This window comes from Arvicola amphibius, chromosome 5, assembly GCF_903992535.2.
Source record: "Arvicola amphibius chromosome 5, mArvAmp1.2, whole genome shotgun sequence".
Lineage (NCBI taxonomy): Eukaryota > Metazoa > Chordata > Mammalia > Rodentia > Cricetidae > Arvicola > Arvicola amphibius.
Window position 1 is genome coordinate 135,083,725 of NC_052051.1, and position 19,049 is coordinate 135,102,773.

Sequence of the window (19,049 nt, forward strand, 5' to 3'; positions counted from 1 at the left end):
CAGAAGCTGAGGCAAGACCAGCCTGGGCTACACATTAAGTTCCAGGCCAATCTAGGCTACAGGGTAAGATCCTGTCTCAGAGAGAAAAGGGGGAGAAAAACTAAGAAAAAAGAAAAAGGGAAGGAAAGAAAGAAAGGAGAAAGATAAGAAAGCAAGCAGAGTCAAAATGAACATGATGGAGCCCAGAGATTTGGAGCTTCAGGTTGAGGTTACAGCTCCTCAGACTCGGGGAGCTTCCGGACCCAGCCCTGAGCAACCCTGTTGAAACTCGGTCTAAGGCGGAGGAGTTCCAGGCCACTGAACGGCTCCGGGGCAAAGGGGAGGCCTGCTTGGAAAACAGTCTCGCCAACATGGGGTCCTCCAAATGGCACTGGGGTCCTGGAAGAGAAACAGGAGAGATGGGCTGTGTGAAAGAGGGGTAACACGTGCTCACACCCAGCCTCTCTTGAGGCCTCAGTTTCCCCTTCTAGGCAGCAAAGATCTATACTATCATTAACTGGTCCTTGGTCCAAATCTGTTCCTTGATGAAGTAAGCAGGAAGATTCTAGAAGTGGCCTACACAAAGTTCTAGGCTCCCCTCCAGTCAGTGCCAGAAGGGAACAACACTGCAAGGTGGATTTCTCTTTCTCACTTTCCATTGCGACAAAATACCCACAACCCAGAGGACAGCTGACTTCAAGGAGCACCAAGAATGAGCAAAATGCCAGTGACAAGCAGAGCCCAGCCCTTCTCCCCCACACAAGCTGCCAAGGGTAAGAATGCTAAAGTTAAGGAAGAGGCAGGGACGAGCTTCACATCATCTGCTGCTTTGGCTTGTGGGTAAATCGGTGCTTTTGCCTCCGAGGACAAATTAGCATAATCGTTTTTAACCTGAAAATATGTAAACTGTCACCCAGCAACTCTGTTTCTAAGCATATGGCTGGGGGAGGCTCCTGCATGCTCTCGTGAAGAAGCAGACAGCAAGGCATTAACAAGCGGGAAGTAGCCCCGCACCCTCTGATGTAGGGGCACGAGCCAGCGACACGCAGAAACTCAAGGGAAAGGGAATCATCTGTATGGGAGAGATGGGTTCCAAAAGCACAATGGTGAGTGAAAAAAAGGCACGCTACAAAATGAAAGTATTCATCTACGCAGCAGTGCGCACGCCCTCTGGTAAGCCGTGGTCAGTACAAATGTTCTGGGATCATAGGACATCCTGACAACCACCCGTGTTACCACTGCAAAGGAATCGGGTGGGAGAGTGGCCAACAAAGAGATCCCGTCTTTACTTGACGGTCATGTCCCCCCCGGGACTCTCCCAGATGTCCCTGCGTCTGTCCCTGTGCTCTTCCACAAGTCTGCAATAAACTTTCCCCACCGCACCTAGGAGCAGCTGCGCTCCTTTCCTGTCCTTTTTTATTTTTTCACTTATCTGGTGCAGAAACCCGGAGAAGCCATGTTTCCTTTTCCTCTTTTCTCATCCACAGCTGCCTAAGGCTGTGTGTATTTTAGGCCTTTTGCTGGGAGAGAGCAGTCCTAGGTATTGACCATGGGGCCTCATGCATGCTAGGCAAGTGTTCAGTCCCTCATTTGCACCCATGGTCACTTTTATTTTAAGAAATACATGCCAGGCAGGGGTGACGCACGGCCTTTAATGCCAGCATTCAGGAGGCAAAGACAGGTGGATCTCTGAGTTTGAAGCCAGCAAGGTCTACAGAGTGAGTTCCAGCACAGCCAGGACTACCCAGAGAAACCCTATCTCAAACAACAACAACAACAACAACAAAAGAATACAGAAAGCAGTATTCTTGTAGTTCCCCGGCAAGGGGGACTAGGTTTACCTCTGGGAGGAATTGCAAACCTTGGCTAGGGTCGGGGATCCTGCCAGGGCAGTACCACTGCTGGGCTACCCCAGCTTTGCCAGCAACAGCTAAACCCTTCTGGGGCAGGCTGAGCAATGTCTGAGCCCAGCAGGCTTCACGGCCATGACTGGGAGTCCAGAGACCTGGCTGGGCCCTGCTATTCCTCCTCTGCCACCTCAGTTGCTCCCGCTGCTAGGAATGTACCTCAGCTGCCATTCTGAGACACGGGAGTGAGGCATGCATCCAAGTCAGCCAGTCGGGAAGCTAGCTGCCAAGACTAAGCCTGCTGTGGAGTTGAGCAAGTTGTCGGGCAGGAGTGAGGACCTCGGAGGGACAGCAATTCTGCTTGGTAAAGAGCTAAGGCTCTCACACTCATCTGCCCAGTTCTCCTTCCAGTGCCCTCCTTACCCACTCAGCTGTGTAGAGCGGTCAAGTCCCTCTCTACTGTGTATTCTCAAGGACCCCATCCTTCCATCCTTTCTCTCAGGGCCTCCCTAGGCCCTCCCACACAGTACCTATCTCTCAGACAATCTTAGTGTGTGGTCTCAGCAGGTACCAATACTGCTGGCTGGCTGGCTGGCTGGCTGGCTGGCTGGCTGGCAGGCTCTCTGAACCCTTCTTGTTCTCATTCAGTGCTGCCCAGATCAGAGGACCATGTTCAGAAGCAGCACTGTTCATATGCCTGAGTGTGGTCTTTATAGAATGAGGGGAATCTGGTACTTGTGGCAACATGTAATGGAGGTGTGACATGTTCCCCTTACACACACACACACACACACACACACTTATTGAGCACCTAATAGGGGTGAGGCAGTGTTCTAGCAAGATCTCAGTAAACATCTATAACATGCTGGGGCTACAGCTAGTCAGCAAAAAGTACTCGGCCTCCCCACACTGTACGTCCCAGGCAGCCTGGCTTTACTTGTTGAAGTTGCGATAGTCGCGAACAATGGGGGTGATGCTGCCACTCGGGTAGTCTCGGTAGCTGACGAACTCCTGCCATGGACAACTGTACCCTTTGGGGATGGCGGTGTGGTTGAACTTCTCGGGCGGGATGCCCTTCAGCGGTTCTGCATAGCCTGTGGGTGGAGTGGCGCTGGTGACAGGCACTGCCTGGGCTTTACCATCACCCCCACGCCTACCCCGCGGGCGAGAAAAGCCAGGGCAGGGAAGAGAAGTCAAGAGAGCGGAGCTAGGGGTGGGGTATGTGAGCCTCCCGATCCCAGGACGCCGGGAGGGCTGCAACAGTGGGTTTCAGCCTGCCGAGAAAGGGATTCGCTGTGTAACTAACCTGGGGAATTTGTTGCGATTCTTTGAGCCATCGGTGCCCCAGGACACAGGGCGGCAGCTCACCTGGTGCCAGGGCACTTGGACTACGGACCGACTCAACACCAGTCACTCCCGGGTGGGCAGTCCTGGGGTCCCCCGGTGACCCCTGGGAAACGTGGAGCTCCGAGCGGTGGTTCTGCTCCGAGCCGTGGTTCTGCTCCTCCGGGCCATTGAGAACCTGAGCACAGGGGCGAGCACTCAGAAGCGATGGCCAGCTGCTCTTTGGCAGCCGGTCCCTTCCCGTAGCTGTCCCTTGGGAAAGGGGTCACTCCTCACCGTAACCTGCGCTGCTCTGTCAGCCACTTTCCCTCGGGCACTTCCGGCCAGGATCTGTTGGGGAAAATAAACAGGCAGGGACCCTCTGCTAAGCAAGAGACCAGGATTTTACTACCACCACCTAAGGAATGTGGAGCGAGAACGTGGAGCGAGAAGAACGTAGGGCGCGGGTTGGGAGGGGAGCTTGGGAATGTAGATGGTTTACAGGGATGACCCAATGCCTGTGATGCTGAAATATCAATAGCACTCATCGCTACTGTAAATCTTGTCAGAATAAGACACTTCTGAGCCTCAGTTCCCTTCTGAGGGTGGTGGCTGTAGTGGTGGGGGTGATTGTGGTAGTAGTGGGGGGGCAGTGATGGTGGTGGTCATGGTGGTGGTGGGGTGATGGTCACAGTTGTAGTGGTGATGGTGCTGGTGTTGGTGGTGGGTGACGGTGAGTGCTAATGGTATACTGATGGTATGATAATGGTGACATAGTCTCCTCATACCTGTGGAACCCTTTCTTAGCAAGCACTATCTCAGGCACCTGACAAAGTGGCCGTCTTGCTATCTCTCTCCTCCTCCCTCTTCCCCACTCCAGTAAGGTCCAGAAATTGAGTGGTAAAGGGAGAAATGCCCCAGGCTTGTTTAGTATTTTTTCCAAAATTACCTGCCACCAGCAAACCATTCTTTTGTTGTATCTTGAGGTAGGATTACTTATGTAGCCCAGGTTGGGTTTGAATTTGCTCTGTAGCCAAGGACAGCCTTGAAACCCTGATCCCCTGCTTCCACCTCCCAGATGCCAGGATTACAGGTGTGTAGCACGCTGGTTTTGTGTGTTTCTGGGGGATGGATGGAACCCAGGGCTTCTTGCATGCTAGGCAGGCACTTAACCAACTGAGTTCCACCATGCCACCTTATTATTAACTTTGTCTCTCTGTCAGCCAGTTCTACAGCCTTCTCCTTCTGCATTTCATACCTAAGAACAAATGATAGCTTTACTCACACTCTGCAAACTTTCTGAAAGCTCAAAGGTAAACTTCTGCACCCGGCGCTGCCGCTTCTGAAAGAGGAGGGATCCTGGGTTGTTGCGGAGAGACAGCTCCTCTATCATCAGATCCTGAGGCACACTCAGCTTCTTCCCCAGGTCCAGCGAAGGGACTGTGGGAGAGGTCAGAGGGAGCTCTTACTATCTGACCTCAAGGCAGCCCTGCCATTACTCCTGGGCAGCACCAAGCCTCACCCTTGGCAGCACGGGGCATCATTGTTCTTTGGGTGTTTGCCATCTGAGGGTTAGAAGGCACGGCAGAGATCAGTGGGCACAGGCTCAATGATGCTCAATGCTGTTTTAAATGTTCTTGGCCATTTATACTTACTCCATGGATTTCCTTTGCACCTCTTTGTCTATATTGGTAGTGAGGAAAAATGAGACTCTAAGGTTTTTTGTTTTGATATGTTTTGTTGTTGTTGTTGTTGTTTTTTTTTTTTTTTTTTTTGGTTTTTCGAGACAGGGTTTCTCTGCGGCTTTAGAGCCTGACCTGGAGCTAGCTCTTGTAGACCAGGCTGGCCTCGAACTCACAGAGATCCTCCTGCCTCTGCCTCCCGAGTGCTGGGATTAAAGGCGTGCGCCACCACCGCCCAGCTTTTTTTTTTTTTTTTTTTTTTTGGTGTTTTGTTGTTGTTTAAGGGAAACCACAATAAGAGACAGTAAAATAAAGGGAAGACTTGACCAGAGCCATTGGGAGGATGGAGCAGCCATTCACCAAGATGGGGGAGATGAAGGAGGAGATGGTTGGGGAGGGGGGACGATGAGAAATTTGGCTTGAGACACATTCTTTAAGTTTTGCTGATTTAATTATATTTATTTTGGGTTTTGGAGACAGGGTCTCACACAGCCCATGCTGGCTTCAAACTTGCTATTTAGGTGAGGATGACTTTGAACGCTGATCTTTGCTGATCTCCATCTCTTGAGTGCTGACATTACAGACAAATATACCAACAAATCCACCTTGGTCGTTTAGTTTTTAAAATTGTCTTTCAACATTATTAAAACAGCACAGGTATTCAAGAAAGCTATAAAGTACAGATATAAGGAAAGAAAAATGTCACTATCTCCCAGCCAGAGACGTACACCCCAGCATAACACCCTTTCAATCACGATAGCAAAAGTGCTTTGTGATGTGATTTACCAAAGAGTTCCCCTTTTCCAAGTGAATACATTTATGCTGTTGAGTCATTTTGTCAACCTGACACAAAAGGGGGAACCTCAACAGAGAAAATTTCTACATTAGATTAGCCTGTAGGAAAATCTGTGGGACATTTTCTTGGTTGAGGTTGGAGGACCCAGCCCCCTGGGGGTGATCCCAACCCTGAGCAGTTGGCCCTGGCGTTATAAGAAAGCAGTCTGAGCAAGCCATGAAGAGCAAGCCAGAAAATGGCATTCCTCCGTGAGTCTCCAGTCCCTGTCTCCACATTCCCGCCCTGATTTCCCTCCATGACAGACTGGGATCAAGACATATAAACAAATAAACCCTTCTCTCCCCGAGTTGCTTTGGGTCAGGGCGTCTTTGTCACAGCAGTAGAAAGTAAACTACGACATTTTTACTTTACTTTTTATAGTTTTATTCAAACTCTCCCAATTACCTGGAAACTTGGGGATATTCTCAGAGGCTAATGAGAAAGGTCTGTGTTCAAGGCAGGCTGGGCTACAGTGTAAGTGCCTGTAAAAACAGTCAAACAACAGAAGCAGCAGGAAAGGCACCTTTTCAGTCTGAGGAGTCTTATAGACAGACTTTCAAGTGGAAATGACAAAGAGGGACTTGGAAGGCTAATGTTAGTTCATAGGAAAAAAATCTAGAGATCAAAATCTGGGGCATCATGATCTTAAAAGCAATGTTGTTGCCATTATTTTCATTTTTCTTTCCCTTTTCTCCTTTTGTTTTTATTAATTCTTCTGTTTATTTAGTAAGTTATAAGGGGTGGGGCTATGTGCCATAGCATGGCTGTGGCAGCCAGAGAACAACATCCAGGAGTCTTGCTCCACCTTGTGGGTCCCAGGGACAGAATTCAGGTTGTCAGGCTTGGCAGCAAGTGTCCTTACCCACTGTGTTTTGACACAGTCTTGTCTGGCCCAGGCTGTCCTTGAACTTGCTATGTAGCTAAGGATTACCAGGAACAAGTATGCACCCTCAGGTCTGTCTCATGTTGGTTTTCAATGAAGAACTGAAATCAGTCATTAGAATCAGTCATTCATTAATCCACTTAAAGGATTTTCGGGGCTGCTGACTATCCTTAAGTGTTTGGGTCCCATCCCATTGCCTGTGCCTCCCTGAAAGCAAAAGGCATAAGTATATATTTAACCAACAAAGAAAGCCTCCTGGAAGACATGGTGATGGCATGCTAAGGATGATAGTGGGAAAGAATTCTATGCAGGCAGCTTAGCTAACATAGCCAGTCTTCAACATCTAATACAGGGTGGGGGTGTCGTTCAGTGGTAGAGCACTTGCCTGGTGTGTAGAACCCTGAGGCAAATCTCCTCCAGCACAGAAAACACACACACACACACACACACACACACACACACACTACACACCTACACACAGAATAAAATCAGACATAGAGCCTCCTGTGTCAGTTGAATATAAATGACATTTTGAGCTGGGAAACAGGGAGAAAGCAAAACAGATCCAGAGAGCCAACGACTTCACCCAATTTTGGTGGAGTAGAAAAATGCCCTTGAAACCTGGGGGATGGGGCAGCAAGGAGGAACTGCAGAGAGGGCGCACCTGGCAACCAAATCCTGAATGACTTCAGAGACAGACAGCCCAAGGTATCAAACCAGATGAGACGTGAAGCGTGACTATCAGAGTTAACAAGTTGGGGTCAGTGGTGATCTCCACTGAAGCAGTGACCATAGGGCATTTGGCTGTGAAAGTGTGACTGGAGAGGACCCAAGAGAAAACTGACAGTGGAACAAGGGGGCAATGAGCCAGAAACAGGATGGAGGATGTTCGGGGAGGGCAGCTGTGCAGCTGTCTAGTTTCTTCAAACGAGAGAAGGAGATGGAAAAAGAAAGAAAAGGAGAGGGGCTGTTTTAGATTACATTTTAAAGAGACATAGCAACCAAATAAGAACCATGTGCGTTCGTTTGGGTCCTGATTAAAACTACAAACGGGGGCTGAAGAGAAGGCCTGGCATTTAAGAACACTAACTGCTCTTGCAGAGGACCCAGGTTCAACTCCCGGCACCCTAAAGGTCGCTCGCAACTGTCTGTAATTCCAGTTCCTGGGTGGTGGTTGGGGGCACCTTCTTCTGGCCGTACAAGAACTGCATGAATGAGCTACACATACACGCAGGCAAAAAACACCAATGCACATAAAAGACAAATAAAAAAAATCTTTTAAAAAATACCTTTTGTTGAGACAGCATTTCTCTGTGTAGCCTTGAAACAATCTGTAGACCACACTTGCCCAGAACTCCGAGTTCTGCCTGCCTCTGCCTCCCGAGTGCTGGGATTAAAGGCATGTGCCACCACCGTCCAGCTTTAAAACTTTAAAAACTATTAACTTTAAGAAATCTAAATACAGACTAGTTCTTAGATAGCATTAAATCATTACTGCTGATTCTATTCAATGTGCTAATTATTTTTTGTGACAAACAGGGACTGTCACTTTTCTTCCTCTGGTTGTAGGAACTGGAGATAGAGGAGGTGTCATGCTCTTCAGGGAAGTGTCACATACTTTTGCCTCCTAATGCTGCATGTCCCCTCCTGTCTCTGCTCCTGATGCCGCATGGACCCTCCTGTCTCTTTGCCTCCTGATGCTGCATGGACCCTCCTGTCTCTGCTCCTGATGCCGCATGGACCCTTCTATCTCTGCCTCCTGATGCTGAATGTCCCCTCCTGTCTCTGCTCCTGATGCCGCATGGACCCTCCTATCTCTGCCTCCTGATGGTGCATGGACCCTCCTGTCTCTTTGCCTCCTGATGCTGCATGTCCCCTCCTGTCTCTGCTCCTGATGCCGCATGGACCCTCCTATCTCTACCTCCTGATGCCGCATGGACCCTCCTATCTCTGCCTCCTGATGCTGCATGGACCCTCCTATCTCTGCCTCCTGATGGCACATGGACCCTCCTGTCTCTACCTCCTGATGGCGCATGGACCCTCCTGTCTCTTTGCCTCCTGATGCTGCATGGACCCTCCTGTCTCTTTGCCTCCTTATGCTGCATGGACCCTCCAGCCTCTGCCTCCCATTGCTACATGGACCCTCCTATCTCTGCCTCCTGGTGGCACATGGACCCTCCTGTCTCTGCTTCCCGATTCTGTGTGGCCCCTCCTGTCTCTGCCTCTCAATGCTATATGGCCCTTCCTGTCTCTGCATATTGATGCTAGGGTTACAGGAACCTGCAGCCGTGCTCAATGAATTTTACATGAACACCAGGGATTAGGACTCAGGTCTCCATTCTTGCATGGAAGTATTTTTCACCCACTGAACCGTCTCCCTTGTCCCTATTGTCACTGTCAACAAGGAGTCAGACTACAGCCGAGCTGTGTCCTTAGTCAGTCCTTCCTTTGCACAAGAGCACCCCAACTCTTCTTTCAAGGATCTCACCTAAGGCAAGCTTTGGGACCGCCATGATGGACTGGTGGATAAACGTGACACATCGCAAACAATGATGTGCTTTGGAAGCTGGCGGAGGGGACACAGCAAGGTAAATCATTTGAGGATGGAAAGAAAGCTATGGTGTGCTGCTAAGGGAAAAAGAAAGACCCTGGAGAACATGGTCCATGTACATGTGCATATAAAAATGGTGGACAGAAGAATCCACACCAGGATGCTGACAGTGGTTAGCCTATGCAAGTCGTTTCATTATGAAGAACTTTCAAACCCATTCATGTGCTGTTTTGTTGGAATTGTTCAAAAATGATTATTTTGTGTTTGGATGTTTTGCCTGAATGTATGTCTGTGCACCATATGCATACGATACCCACAGAGGCCGAAAGAGAGGGTCAGATGCCCTAGAACTGGTGTTATAAACAGTTGTGAGCCTCTAAATGGATTCTGGGAACTGAACCCCAGTCCTCTGGAAGAGCTGACAGTGCTTTTAACCAATTGAGCATTTCTCTGACCACTGGTCTGGATATTTTAACCAGATGTGTTATTTACAAAACCACAATAGAAGCAGCAGATCTGCCTTTGTCACTGATTCTCATTATAGCAACAAAAGATAGCTAATATATGTCCTAACAATAATCATGTCTGGTATAAATTACGTGTATTGATAGTTGGGGGGGTCTGTAATTAATGACAAAGACAAGAGACATAAAGTTCAGCTGCATGACTCCTCCAGTTTAAGCATCAATACTTCACAGTTTGCATATACAAGCACGTAACGTCATGGAGGACATGCCTGGGAGTGTGACTCAGTGTTACACTGAATGCTTGGCTAGCATACATGAAGCCCTGAGTTTGATCTTCAGCACCCAAAGGGGGGGGGGAAGATCCCAAAATCATGACAAGAAGAAGAGGCAAGAACACACAAGGTAGGTTAAAAGAGTAACTCGCCCTAAAAGAGTAACAAGGCAGAGGCTACAGTCCAGTTGTTAGTGTTTGATTAAATGTACTAGGCTCTGAGTTTGATTCCCAGTGCTATATAAAACCAGCCTGGAGGCTGGAAAGATGGCTCATTGAGTATGAGCATGTATAAACATGAGGCTCTGAGTTCAAATCACAGGACCCATATGAGAAGCTGCACTCCTTGAACCCCAGTACTGCTAGAGGAGAGAGACCAAGGGTTCTATGGGCCTACTGGCTAGTCAGTCTAGCTCCAGGCTCAGTGGGAGACCCTGGGTCAAAGGAATAAGGTTGAAAACAATAGAACAGAATAACCAATGTCTTCTCCTGGCTTCTTTGCGCATATGTGTGTGCACACGTGCACACACACACACACACACATCCACATACCCACTCATCTACCTGCTCCTGCCCACCCCTACCACATTGCATTCTCAAAGGTCAGTGTCAGTGATATAGCAAGTCTGAGACCATCCTGGGATATATGGAACCCTGTCCCCCCAAAAAAAAATTTCTAAAAATAAATTGTAAGTCACACAACACAAGTGTTGAATCTGTCTCTGACCAAAACTGAGCAGCAAAGGAGCTCGGGAGCATTTATCAGAGTGTCTCTGCTGCCAAGTCTGTGCCAGTCACCTGGGCATTAGTCCAAAAGACAACAGTGTGGGCCCCGTGCCAACTGCACCAAACCATAGTCCCAGGAAGTGATGCTGTGGGTCCGGATTTTAATCAGCAACACAGAGCCATTGAGATCACACAAAAGCTTGAAACTCCCCACTAAGTTGAACTAATTTTTAGACTATTTGAAGTGCTCTAATAAATTCCACGATTATAATGGGAGTTCTCAAAGCAGCCTTGTAAAATTGCCAAGCATGGATATTAGGTGACTTGTTCATAAAGTCGAGCCGCGTCTTAGTAAAATGGTTTGAGGCCAGCTGAACCACCTTCCCTTCAGTCTCCCCATGCCCCAACACACATGAAATGGAGCTGGGCTACCTGTCCTGTCCCCAGGCTTCAGTAAGACCCACAGCTGGGCTGAATCTGGAACCAGAGGGAGTCCTTGGCGCTCAGTTGAGCCTTAGAGAGGGCTGGGAACAGGGTGATCTTGGAACCAAGGACGCGGTCTGGGTTACTCAGCTGTTGTGGAGAAGGGTGAGTTCCCACAAAAGCCTCAGAAAGCATCCTACCCTGGGGGCATACTCCATAAATGCATCTAGAGACTGCTGTGGAACCCTCACTTTCTTGCCAGTCCTGAGACCAGCAGGCCTGAATGGCCATAACCTGAGGAACGTAGAGGGCTGTGTCTACCTTACCTGGCTCAGCAAGATCTCCTGTGACAGCCATTGCCGGCTCCTTCTGTTCCTTGGGGATCATCCTGTGGAGGAGAAACTCCTGCGAATGGCCCAGGAAGCCTCCTTTTCTCCCCAAACTTATCACCCTTGTTGTCCAGCCCCAGCTCTGGGCTGACCATAGTCACAAGCAAAGGCTAGAGGGGCCAAAGGGCATTTGAAGTCTGTATAGGAAGGAGAAGACTGTGGGCTAGGGAGGTCACACAAATCAGAGGCCAGTGTCCTGGGAAATCACTCTCTTTAAGGGCTTCTCTCTAGGGTCCTGTCCCCAGGCCTGGGGCTTCAGGGGTGGGGAAATCAGAACATCAGACATGGTTGTCATCATGACCTAAGAGCTCTAACTGGAGGCTGGAAGAGGTCGGGGCATCATAAATCAGGTCAGGGCTACCCTGGGGTCTACATACTGATATTTGGTCCTGAGGCTAGCCCAACAATATAGGCAAAATCATCACATCCTCCCCTGTCTCTCCACCTTTGAGCTACTTCCATGGCAACAGTTATCTTTGGTACTAACCACCTGACTCTACCAGCTCCCCCTCTATAGCCCCCTTTCATATTCCCCTTTTGGAAATCTGGCCCCTGCCCACCTGTCCTAACTCAATTCTGAGCACTACCTCAAGGCCCCAGCCCTCGGCTGTCCCTACCTGGCATCTTGTCTCTTACTCTTCCTTCATCCCTCTCTTGCTTTCCAGGAACCTTGGAACGGATTCACAAATGCAAGCCCCGGAGAACCTGTGTGAGTTCCCAACCCACTTTTCCTAACATGGGTCAGGAAAGGAAACCTAACCTTGAGTCCCTCATCCCCGCCTGACCCTGTGTACCCCTCTCCTTGGCTCCCAGATCTTTCCATGCTCCATCTGTGTCCCCATACACAACAGGACCCTGGACACTGACTGAGCTAAGACCAATAGGCTCCCTTGACTTTCTCTGCATGTATGACCAAGTAATGAACAAGTAATTCACTAGCTCTGTGCCTCACTTTCTCCTTTGTAATTTAACAGCACGGGTTAGACTAAACCACAAGAATAGATTTCAGAGTTATCCATGGACCTTTAAAACCGAACCCAAACCTGAGCATGTCTGCACATGGTTGAGGGTCATGAGATAATTGACAGTTGCCAACTATGACTTATCTGAGTTAGAACACCATAGTTCTCAGATCTGTCCCCAGATAAACATTCACAGGATCTGAGCAGGGTCCCCAGTTTACAGTCAGGGAGTTGTCTCTCTGCAGTGCCTACGATCCTGAAGACAGAGCAAAACCACTACCTCCCCTGATCTTTAATCCCAGCCTTTCCATTGGATGTCCAGGACCCTGGAGCTTATAGTTCCCTTCCTCCTAATGTAGACCCTGGACTTCTGTGAGGCCCAACCCCCCCCCCCCACCAGATCACCTACAAGACCCTGCAAATTACCTCATCTCCTCTGCCCACTCCCCCTAGGTCCCAAGAGCTCCCTGGAAGATGAGCCGATGATGCCTGTACCTGACGGGGCCACAGTAGGTGGGAAGGAATGTCAGACCCTTAAGATTAACACCTCCGTCGGGGAGCTGGAGTTGTGTGGTCAGTGTCTAATGCAGTCTCCCTGGTCAGCGGTCAGTGAGCAGGGTGTGTCCTACAGCCAGTGCTGGCTTCAGCTGACAAGAATCACTCTTGCCTTGTCCGTGGGTCAGCCTTATTTCGGGCTGCAACAGGAGCCGGGGCCAGATGCGAAAAGCACTGGGCTCTGGGGAAGACAGGTGTCCCGGCAGCAGGCCCTTGCAAACAGAAGGGCTTGCACCCCCTGGCGCAGTCACATTAGAACTCTGGGGATTGGCTGCCTTCACTGAAGCTTGGTAATGGCTGTATCCCTAGTGTCTAGAGTAATGCCTAATAGAAATTCAACAAATGTTTGCTGCATAAATGAAGTATGGATGGGTGGAGGAGTAAGTGAACGAATTCCCCAATATCTTTCTTGACTTTTCCTTTATCCCTCCCTCCCATCCTCCCTCCTTTCCCTCCCTCTTTCCATCTCTTCTTTCCTCCCTCTTGCCTGCCTTCCCTCCCTTTCTCTTTCGCTTCCTCCCTACTATCTTCTCATATTCTCTGAGTCTCTATCTGTGGACTAAAAATAAATATGCCAGGACTCCATCTCCAAGGAGCTCAGCTAGCCCAGGCTTGACCAGTAAAACAGCCTTTGTGTTATCATCTCTCTAGCATTGCCCTGAAAGAGTTCAAGGAGCAGGGAACTTGGTGCCAGCTCAGTGTGAAGCCTCGGAAGGCCTCCCAGAGGAAGATGCATTGGCACTGGATCTTGGAGGATGCAGGATTGGTGGGAGCCCACCAGGCGGAGGTGACCTGCAGGTGGAGGACAGATCTCTTGCAAAGACTGTGGAGGGTTTGGCAAATAGGAGCTGAGGGTGGTGCTGGGAGTTGAGGCCAGACAGGTGGGAAGAGGCAAGATTTCCAAAGGGAACTTGTGTTGCAAAGGGCTGATGCAGAGATTAAGCTGGAGGAATGTGGTGGTCAAATTGACATTTTCCAGAGACAGCTGCTGTACACATACAGGGTTGAAAGGGGCCAGGCTGGAGGCAGGGAGATTGTGTGGTAGCCGAGAGAGAGGGAGGGTAACTGACTTAGGGTTGGGAAGCGGTGGAGAAGAGGAGAGGTTATTAAAGGGCACTTGAATAACGCCCACATCTTGGAGATGGTCTGGAAATGCGAGGTGTGGGAAGGAAGGAGCAGGTGGGGGTGAGGTCGGATGGTGAGCTCATCCAATCAAGGATGAATTAGCTTAAGGTACTGAGCGCCGGACAGCAGGCAGTTAGATACTGACTGCTCTCAGGACAGGTTCCAGCAGAAGTTATGACTTGTGAAAGGCACACAAGTCAATCCCAAAGAAGGGTGGGCACACAACAGGGTGGCAAGCACCTGAGTCCATCAGTGCAGATGGCCCCAGTGACCTTTCTGACACCCATGTGGGGCAGCATCCTGGGCTCTGCTCTGAATGCAGCTTTCTGCCCCTTGGGTTTCTGGGTCCAGTCTCTGCTGGGTCTGAATCTAGAGGGTAGGGCTAAGGGATGGTCTCATCTAAAAGTAGGAACACAATCACTCTTTCTGAACCAAGGTTGGCCCATGGAAATTGGGTCCCTGATGACCCTGGTCTCACTATAGTTGCCTAAACTCACATGGAACCTCCTCTGGAGACTCTTGTCCCCATCCTGGAATCCTGAAGTAGTAGCAGAGCGCTGGACCCTGCCCCAGGTTGGCTCTGCCCACTCCAGCCACAGCATTCTGTAGCAGCACCACTCCAAGACACTAGTTAGAGCAACTCTCCCATCATTCAAATGGGGAAAACCGAGACATGGGGAAGGGGTGGTGTACTCAGATCCACCTAGCTAATCAATGACAGAATCTAGGCTTCAATTCAAGAATGCCTATAATCCCAGGTTTTTCCAGCTGTTCTTATGATTTCCAAAATCCAAGACCAGGTGGCTCAGATATTCTGTGGACTGATGTATGCTTGGGAAGAAGAAAAAAGACTTCCTGAAAGGCAAAAATGACACAGGAGGCAGAAGAATGCAGAAAGCATTTATTGCTCTGAATTCTACAAGAGGCATAAGGCAGGATACAGGCAAGCTCTAGTGTGTTAGAGACCATAAAGGGAGAAGGCAGTCACCATGGCAGAACAGCAGAAACAGAACTGTAGTTTCTCAAAGCTGCCTCCTACTGGTTGTCTGAGGAAATGCAGGTAGAAGCTGATTATGCCACAGCATCAGCTGGATGTTTAATAGTGTCTTCTCTGGGAGGCATCCCTAGCCTGGGACTCCTCAGCTACAAGGGATGCTGCTGCAGGTAGGAGCTTGGGTAAATGTATTCATTTGTTGACTAAGCTGAGTACACGCTCATCTTCCCAGTGGAGACAGGTTCCCAACCATGGCCATTACGAACCTCTTCTTTATCCCAATGTACTCCATCCCAACCCTGACTTTATTCCACCCTGACCCCTAGCTTCCCCTAGAGAGTTCTAGATCACCCTGATGTGTGGGTAAATCTACTAATTACTCCAAATCACATCATCCCTTGCCTTTAACAACATCCTTGCGTTTTGTTTCACCTACGTATATTTGCACCTCATTGAACTACAGCACCTGCACCCCCAGGTTCTGAATTCTGAAGCTGACATTTTGAACCTCAACGGGTAGCATCACCCAACAATGAAAACCACAAAACTCAGCCACATCCTTCCCAGTGTCATTCTTGGAGACTGGAATCAGAACCACTGGAGTTTAGGGGACTAGCTCCTCAAGGCCACTAGGTATAGGCACGAGCTAGGCCAGAGTGAGATGTGAAGAAAATGAATATAGCAGTGCCCACTCTTCTGGGCCGAGGCCCGAAACTGAAAGGAGGAGGCATTTACTTGGTGGCCAGAAACACAGGCCCATACTGGTATGGCCCCTTGACTCCCCACCAGGTTTATTGTCTCTGAATCCAAACCCCGTGGTCCTCCACCCTCACCCTCCCTTTCTAATACTATGGGATGCATTTCAGGATGAGAACCCTCAGAGATCAGGAGCCACCTCCCCCCCAATACCAGACTCCCTTCTATGCATCCTGGCCATGGCTTACATATTCTGCAATAAGGACCTCTTTCCAAATAGGTAAGGCCAGGTTTGGGACAGCCATGTAACGCTTCATCTCTTCTCTCCTCAGCTTTGAAAAACCCCAGATTTCCCATGACCAGGCCCAGAAGGGCAGAGGTCTGGGGTTCCTGAGAGAGAACCCAGCACTTCACATACTGTTCTGCCCTGGCCATAGAGACCCCGGGTACCCTGAGCTGGGGCAACAAAGGCAGCAGGGCAGAGCCTGGGGGAGATTCTTCCAGCTCCTTCTCCCCAGAGGGGCCCAGCAGGGTACCTTGAGCTTGCCTGGAAGATCTCGCTAAAGGTCACCAGATAAAAATAGGGCTAGTCTGAGAAGGGATGGAAAACAGTTGCTCCTGCCTAGAACTTGGTGCCAGGAGCCGGTGGTCAAGCCAGGGCCTGGGCATAGGTCACGGCCTAGGTTCTTTTCAACACCATACTTTGGCAGGCTGCTGGAGAACGGAGCGAAGAAGGAGCACGCTGCAGGCCCAAGGGTGGGGGGCATGGCTGCCTTCTCCAAGGCACAAGTGTGTGGATAGAAGGGGAAGGTGTCTGGAGACTGCCGCGGCCAGAGCTGAGGGTCAGAGACAGGAGGCTCTCGCTCAGGGTCACACAAAGGAATGGCAGAACCAAGGGCTAGAACCAAACCCCAAGCCCAGAGCTCTCCTTCTCTGAGCCTTCTCTGGAGCTGTCCAATGAGGTCAGACCCTTTGGGGTCCCGGTGCTGGGGTTCCCCAAGCTTGGTGCCTCTTCTGGCTCGGCCCTCCCAGGGTGGAAAACTTTAGGTGGTGCAGGAGGTCTCGGCGGGGAGACTACCACGCTTGAACCTCAGGCTGCCATTCCAGCCTCGAGGACAGATATTGTAGCCGAGGATGCCAGGCGACTTTAGCCCGGAGTCCTCAGAGTCGAGGGACACGTCGGAGTCTGTGGGCGAGCGGCGGTAGGGAAAAGGCCTGGACGGCGTGGCCTGAGGACTCTGGGGACTAGCGCAGGACGGAGGCCTGACGGGCAACGGGCTCCGTGGGATGGGGGCGAAGGCGGCACCGCGGAAGGCGCCTGCGGGGCGAGCCGGCTGCGGAGAGCGCATGCGCGGCGGCGGCCCCCGCGGCGGGGAAAAGGGCCGCAGGGGCTCGGCGGCCGCTGGCCGCGGGGAGGCGCTCTTGCGCCGGGCCGCGTTGATGATGTTGCGCGCCAGAAGCGCCTGCAGCTGGCGGCTCGGGGGCCGCGCTTCGGCCTCCGGTCGCAGCGGGGAGACCGAGCGCTCGCTCCACGAAGGGGACATTGGCGGCGGCGGCGGCAGCGGCGGTGGGCTGCTCATGCTGCTCCGGTGACCCGACTCCCACGGCCCCGGGCTCACCCAGCCGTCCAGGCTGCTGGGGGGCCGGGAAGCGCCCGGCGTCCAGGGCGGGGACGTGGGCAGGCTCTCGGGGCGGTCCTGCGGAGAGAGCAGAGAGGGCGAGGGGAAGGTTTAGTGCCAGGTCCTCCAGAGTCAGGGTTTTGGAAAAGATCGAGTATGGTTGTACATCATTCGGAGATCGGAAAGGTACCCAACAAAGTCATGTAGTGCCTGAAGTAAAAACACAGGTGGTTCAACTCAATGCAGAAGTTTTAAAAGCCTTTGCTATCTGGAGTCAGCCCCTCCTTGCTTTGGACACAGGTTCCCTCACTTGGAGCGGAATGGGCAATCGTCCAGCCCTTTAGCCTTCAGCTTCCTCCTCTCTATAATGGGGTGTTCAGGAAGTCGCGAGGAAAGAACAGCTCATGTGAAGGGACATTGCCTGCATTAGCACGTTCCTCGGAGGGAACTACTAAACAGAAACTACCATAAGTAGAGATGGAAAAGACACAAAAGGCTAAGGAATGGGGCTGGTAGGCACAATGCACACAGCCACAGGGGGTGAGGACAAGTCTTTTTAAATGACTATAGTCTACGTATGTTTAGTTTTGAACCATACGGTTGTTTTATCTACTCAAAAATATAACTACCGCTATTAAGATTGGAACTCATGAATCCTTTCAGCCCTTATGTTTCAAAGTTACCTCCTCACTTCATTTTCTTGGGGGCCCAGTAGGAGTAAGTTCCTACTGGCAGGTGGAGACAAAAGGAAGCCAATCCTCTCATCTCTGGGCAGCGTTCTCCCGTGTCTACGCTTCTTGCCAACGCGGGTAGTGAGATTGGTTCTGCGCAAACCAGGTGGTGAAGGCATCTGCAGTGAAAAGCACTGCGTGCTGTGGTGGCAAACGCATTTCCTACCTATCTGAGTACTTATCCATCTACGTTTCTTCCTCATCCGTCATCTCTCACTTCTTCCAGTTAGGTCAGACCGCTTAGGACATTGGCATTGTCGCATTCATTTCGCTAGTGATGAAAATGAAGCCCAGAGGTGCAAAGGACAGCCCAGTGGTGTGTGTGTGTGTGTGTGTGTGTGTGTGTGTGTTTCAAAGGCTACACCATGCTTAAACAGTGTTAAGGGGGTTGAAAGTGGAGGGCTTGGGAATACAGGCTAAACACACATACCTTAAACTATGCAGCTGTTGACCCATATTCCAGAAATAAGTAGCTCACTTGGGCTTTTGGTTGAGTCCATGTTCACTAGCAATCATCCATTCATCCCAGTCCCAAGCTATCAGGTTCAGTCAGGGACTTCATCCCAATCACCCACAAGATCCATGCTTTCACCCAGCCAGCCATCTGCCAGTCATCCTTTCAGCCAACGGAGAATTTAGTCCCTCCCAATCGAAAGGAAACGAGAAGCAGATGGTATATAGTGTCCAATCACACGGCAGCAACTGCTAGAAGAGTCCAACCTCTGTGCCCTTTCACTAAAAAGCACTGTTAAGAAGAGCCAGAGAGGACAGTTTGGTGGGATCTAACGCTGCAGTGACCTGTGGAGGCTTTTCAGGGATAGCCAATCTCATCGAGGGAGCAACTCAAAGCTCAGCACCAGGCCTCCTCCCCTCTTTATTCCCAGGGCCAGGGTTCTGTGTGTATATAAAAGCCAGAGTCCCTGAGAAATGTTCTCTGTGCGTGACACATCACAGCTTGCAACCAGGTCAGCTATGAGAGGCATACCACAAG

At 50.5% G+C, this 19,049-nt stretch overlaps 2 protein-coding genes across 2 annotated transcripts in view; both read right to left on the reverse strand.

Moving 5' to 3' along the window:
- Positions 1–209: 209 nt before the first annotated feature.
- Myoz3 (myozenin 3) lies at positions 210–11,374 on the reverse strand. The gene is made up of 6 exons (XM_038329286.1): positions 11,314–11,374; positions 4,435–4,589; positions 3,447–3,500; positions 3,195–3,348; positions 2,764–2,920; positions 210–378 (listed from the first exon to the last, which is right to left on the reverse strand). Exons 1-6 carry the CDS (start codon positions 11,372–11,374, stop codon positions 210–212), a joined length of 750 nt encoding a protein of 249 aa, XP_038185214.1.
- Positions 11,375–14,905: 3,531 nt separating this feature from the next.
- The window catches only part of Synpo (synaptopodin), a 34,914-nt gene continuing 30,770 nt past the window's right edge, over positions 14,906–19,049 (reverse strand). The window contains exon 3 of the mRNA XM_038330560.1: positions 14,906–17,405. Within this exon, the coding sequence (XP_038186488.1) occupies positions 16,752–17,405 (654 nt within the window). The 3' untranslated portion in view covers positions 14,906–16,751. The remainder of the gene's footprint in view (positions 17,406–19,049) is intronic.